The 5978-nt window shown below is 35.7% G+C and overlaps 1 protein-coding gene across 1 annotated transcript; it reads right to left on the bottom strand.

Moving 5' to 3' along the window:
• Window positions 1-1378: 1378 nt before the first annotated feature.
• On the bottom strand, window positions 1379-5375 carry LOC109339313 (probable E3 ubiquitin-protein ligase LOG2). The gene is made up of 3 exons (XM_019576725.1): window positions 4970-5375; window positions 2071-2566; window positions 1379-1757 (listed from the first exon to the last, which is right to left on the bottom strand). Exons 1-3 carry the CDS (start codon window positions 5350-5352, stop codon window positions 1641-1643), a joined length of 996 nt encoding a protein of 331 aa, XP_019432270.1. The 5' UTR covers window positions 5353-5375; the 3' UTR covers window positions 1379-1640.
• Between the last annotated feature and the right edge of the window lie 603 nt (window positions 5376-5978).

Below are 5978 nucleotides of genomic sequence, written 5' to 3'. Positions count from 1 at the left end.
TCCAAGGTATAAATATTAGTGAGTGTGTAAGGTACAGAGAGATCTCGGGGTGAGATATTGTAATTACAACTCTTAATATTTAGTGGAAAATCTCTTGTGCTGCAAGAGTACTGGACGTAACCTTCGGTGGACAAGAAGGTGAACCAGTATAAAATATTTGTGTACTCTCCTTTCCCTTTCCTCTTTACTTTATACTTGTTTATTTTTCTGCAATATTATCCGCTACACATTAACTCTTACATTTTGCAGAAAAAGTTACTATAATTTTAAGTTAACTAATTCACCCCCCTCTTAGTTGCAATCATGTTCTTACACCATTGTCTTTCATATGTCTTTGACACAGATCAAATCGTACTTCCTCACCCTTTTGCACACCTTTCACTCCAAGATCAACAGCTTCAATTTCTCCAGAAATGATTCACACGCAGTGAATGCTCGAGTTACTCACTCGTAATAGAAGAGGGATGTTTGAATGAAGGTGAAGAGGAAACGTGATTCCATGATAGCAACGTGCTCTTGATACCAAATGTAAGATTTAGAAGAAAGAATGAAAGATTATGAAGAGAAGAGAGTAAGCAATGTGTTTGATCAATGAATATACATCTTATTGAAGAAGAAGGTTACATGCCATTTATAGTAAGTATTCCTACTAACTAACTAACAGAATTTTAAAAACCTACCAGAAATAGAAAGTGTTAGTTTAAACACAACTAACACTCAACAACTAAGATGATGGTACCGGATAAACAGTGTTTGTGTAATGTGAGCCATATGTCTATGTGTTTCTTTGAGGTTATCCCTTGTCCTCTTATCCTGACGACTTTGCCCCCATATGGTATGATTTCCTAGTAAGAGTTTATTGAAAAGGTCTTGGAAGTTGGAACATGTCATCTGCTAAACTATTATGGTCAATAGAATCCTCTAGAAATGGTGTTGATGTCAGTTGGGTTTTGTTTTAGGTTGATGAACTTTTTTGCTCTTGCTCGGAGGTTGACCATGCTATTGACGTGGTCTTTGGTGCGTTCTATTTTGAGCAATTCCAATTGTAAATTGGTCATTAACACATGTTCGACTTTATTGAACCTATCGAAATAATCTGGAATGGGTTCCTCTAATCCTTTGTTCAATCATGGACAAGGTGTAAGATGTCTTGTTCAATCATTCATATATACTATCCAAATTATCATTTCACCCAACAATTTTTCGTCATCACAATGATAGAGTAGACATTCTCCCTCCAAGCAGCAGCAACTTACCCTCTTCCCCAAAGACAGAGAGAGAATAGACCAGAGAAGTCAGAAATGCTTTTGTAACAAAATACCTTGAGCAAAAACAAAAAGATAACAATTCTTCTTGAAAGAAACCCACAAATACAAAGGAAAAACAAAACGATGTTATCCCAAGAGAAGGTGAGTAATGCATTTGAGTATACTTATAAGGGACGCCAAACCAAACAAGCATGGTTGAGGCATTGGATTACAAAAGTCAGGTGCAATGCCTCCATGTCAAACCGCATGCCATATATAAATTCCAATATCCACTTATTTTTTGGATTATTGGAAAAACCTGAAAATGTAAGAAAAGTTTTAAGTGTTACAATTGAACTGTACAGGAAGCTTGAATCACTATCACTTGTATCTTCACTCCTCAGCCTCAGAACCCACTTTGATCTCTAGAAGCCTCTCAACTGGTTGTCTGCAGATCGGACATCTATTTGTCTGGAACCTCAAAACCTTAGCACAGCCGCTACACATGCACTGCAACAAGGAAACAAATCCAGCCAAAGTATATATTAAGGACTCCATGACTGATTTAAGTAGTTTTCAGCCAAGGTTTTAAATTATAATTACGGTCATGACACGGTTGTGAAGACCAGTGAGAATATTTTAAGGGTTGAAATAAAAAGGAACAACATAACATTCTGCTGGTTGCTGAAATAAGGCAGCAACAATCATGGATATCATTTCAAGACTTACAGTAAATTAATACTGATGATGTTAATGATTATTATCAGCATCATTCTATTAATCAATCAAAGAAAGTAATTCAACAAAGGGAAACTGTAAATACCATGTGGCGGCAGGGAAGGACAGTTGTGTCCCGAGGCTCTGACAAGCAGATAACGCACTCTTTTCCCGGGTCATTTCCATCCAAGTCACTCTCCACTGAATTTCCTATACCATATATCTCTTGCAATTCATACCTCATTCCATTCACCCACAAGATCTGCTTAACAACCTTCACTCGCAATTCACCTTTCTCCTTCTCAAACACTGCTTGAGTCATCTGAGAGTTTGTTTTACCAGATGTTAGAGTTTCATTTGATCCATCACCATCACGAGAGGATGCATCCGCCTTAACAGCTAGAGGATAGACATCCATGTCACTCACTTTGACCAAATCAGACTCCTCAAATACTGAAAAATCGATACCTGTTCCAGCTGGTTGTTTAAACTTCTGTCCAATACCTTTCTGGAAATTTACAGTCACAGGTGGAAGAGTTTTTTCCTTCATTGGTGTAAGGATGCAACCTTCACCTTCTTTTGCAAAGAAAATTATGGTGATGCTGTTATGGAGATAAAAAGAAAACAAAACCTTGGGATCAAATAAACAAAGAACTTTAACACAAAATCTCCACATTCAAAATCTTAATCATGAGGTTATGGCAACAAAAAAACCACAGAAATGGCAACATGGCCTTATCAAATACATAATCTAAACTTGAGATGCATTAAGCCAATCTCGCTTTAGATATTGGTACTGCTTACAAAGTGTTCTTTTAAAATGCATTTACACAGCCTTTAATAGCACTAAACTCATTTCCAACCATTCTATTTCCCAAGCTGTAAAATCATAATTCCAGTTGCATATAAAATTATATTTAAGAGCACATAAGGTTGGTAATCCTTAAATCACAGTAGATAATATAAATTAGGATTTAATTTTGATGCACTATCAATATATTTTTTTATTTTTACCTTGTCATCCAATTATAAATTGGTGTGTCATTAAAAATATTTTTTACTCATAATTAAAATTGAGGGTGAGACCCGACGCAACGATAAGGTTTTGTGCCTTATGTCCTGGAGCTAATGAGTTCAAATCCTGGAAACAATCTCTTTTATTGCGAATATAAGGCTACATACATCTACCCTGTTAAACGACACTAGGTGTCAGGTGCGAGCCTCGTACACTGAGTTTCCTTTATATACTCAATAAAATAATTCTAATTAAAAAGTTCAAATTTTCCTACAATCCTACACGATAGGGACAAGTACATGAGGCATACAAATTGATGATGCAGAGAATTGCACTTAGAGTGGACAATAAAAGTTAAAATCCTTCAACATGGAAAAAATTTCAAAATTAAATACGATTATGCTGGTAATTTACACAACATCCTTCAATACAAAGAAGGGACCATAATATCCAACAACTTGAATGAAATAGAACCTCATTGTGCCCCATCACTGCACATAATCCTCTATGATCTAGCGATATCCCATTGTGCCCATCACATCAAAATTAAACCTCAAACAGTCAAACTCCTATAGAGCTGGCAAATTCTCCTTTCAAGGTCTCCTTCCAGTCTTAACCAGTCAATGTTACTGGAAACAAAACTAAGTTAAACTGACAGAAACAACATTAACTCCATGATTAGTGATTTGAAAGTAATCACAGCTATTAGCATAAGCATATCGGGACACTAAATGGTCTATAAGCTACAGGTTATTCGAATGCAACCCAGTCAGAATAAATCAAATGGAATTTGTTTTTTATAAAAAGACCACACCTAATAGTGCTTATAAGCAATGTTGATTATCAAATGAAGATAATCTGTCATGCTGGAAATCTTTAGCAGCAATTGACTTTGCTTAATTGCTTTTCAATCGGACTCCCCAGATTCTCAGAGGAAACTGAACCCCAGCACGTAACAACACATAAATATGCTTATTCAGTAAGTCAAAAATAGATGACAAACAAAAACCATAGCTACTCAGCTACATAAAAAAAGTCAATCGGCTATCTAAACTCTAAAATATCAACTTATTTGAAGTAGACATCTGCTTATACCTATATATTTTTCATTTGGAATTGGAAATGCTATTTGTTTGTACAGCTTTACATCATCAACCTCTTACACTTTCTATGCCACATAGACTGCTATTATGCACTTCTGCTGATAAGTACATCATAACCCATACTTCTCTAAACCAGTAATAACTTATAAAATTCCCATTTCTTAATAATTCAAGCGACCATCAAAGTTTAAAATGCTAAGCATATCAACACAGATTATTACATCGTGACAGGCCTAAAAAGCATAGATAAACCTGTGAAAATGATGGCTAGTAAGTAAAGTGAGTAATTAAACAATGTATAACCCCAATAAGCTTAACTCTAACAGCATCCAATTCAACAAGCTGTCCAAAACATTGATTCTAGCACACAATTACCATTCACATGATGCAAGAAATAATTACACCTCACTTATCCAATAAAAACATACTTTGGGTAAGATAAGTGTTGCTTTAAGTTGCGGTTGCAGTTTGCTATTGTGTTCGCGGTTATGAGTATTGCGATTGCGGTCATTGTGGTCGGTTGCGTTGTGACCTTATGCTGCATAAATGCGGTCCAATGCGGTTACGTTGCGGCCCGTTACAGTTGCATTATTGTGATTAAGTGTCACTCCGTAATTACGGTTTGATGCGGTTGCGACGATCACCGCAACCGCAGTATTGGACTGTTGTGATAGGGTCCATAATTTAAAACAGTGGAAAGGTGTTATGCATGTTATATTTTCATGAATGAGCTGTTATACATCGTAGATTTTTATTGGAAAGGAGCACCACTAGTACACAAAAGAGCAGCACTAAATTTTATCACACATGTTATTCACATAAACATCTTATTATTATTATAACTATTATTAGTATTATAATCATAAAATAAGGGAAAATATAATTACCTCCCATCAACGGTGGCATCAAACATAAACGATACAACGAAACTGCGAGGATTGTTCTCATCCAGCTCAATCTTCAGAGTCTCCTTCTTGACGTTAACATCATTCCTTATTGTAACCGCTTTCTGGTGCTCCACATATGGCATAGGTTGCGGCGGCAGTTGCAGCTGTGGTTGTGGTTGCGGTTGCGGGTACCGCCCCCACATCGGCGGAGGGGGATAGTAGTCAGAATAGTTGTGATGCGGCGTGGTTGTAACTGCCGGATATATGAACTGGTTGGCCGTGATTTCCGGCTGAGGTCTCACCGGCGGCGGATGAATCCGTCGGCCACTGCCGCTAGATCTGCGACGGTTATTAACCCGGCTATTGCTTCCTACGTTGCCCATTGATTATTGAGAAAAATATAATTTTTATTTATTTATTTACGATTTTCTGATGATCTAGCTTTAAAAATTGAAACTAAGAAGAAGGGGAGGGTTTATTTTTGCTTGGGGTGCTTGGAGGGGTTTTATGAGAAAAATTCACATTTATGAATGAATTATTCCAACATTGAATGAAAATATGTTATTATTATAATAATAATAATAATCTATATTACATATAAAGGCAAAACATGGTGTAACTTCCACCATGGTGTAGTGTAATTTCTATTTTCTATTTTGCCCTTCACATTATTTAATTTTTACAAAAAGGCCATATGATCATAAATAAACATCACCAACACATTAATTAACTATATCTTTCATATTAAATTAAACATTATCATAAATACATAAAAATTATAACAAATACATTCTAATTCTAAAAATAAAATATATAAAAATTGAATACGTAGTACCATGTAATATTGACCGGCAGGCACGAAGTGCATGTACACACTAGTTATATATAAAGCCAAAATTTGAAATAACTTCCTTCATGGTGTAATTTTCATTTCCTATTTTGCCCTTCACATTATTTAATTTTTACAAAAAAACTGTATAATCCTAAGCAACCACCACCAATATATTAA

This window comes from Lupinus angustifolius, unplaced genomic scaffold (genome assembly GCF_001865875.1).
Source record: "Lupinus angustifolius cultivar Tanjil unplaced genomic scaffold, LupAngTanjil_v1.0 Scaffold_66_152, whole genome shotgun sequence".
In the NCBI taxonomy this organism is placed as follows: Eukaryota; Viridiplantae; Streptophyta; class Magnoliopsida; order Fabales; family Fabaceae; genus Lupinus; species Lupinus angustifolius.
This window is presented reverse-complemented; position numbering and strand designations above follow the sequence as displayed.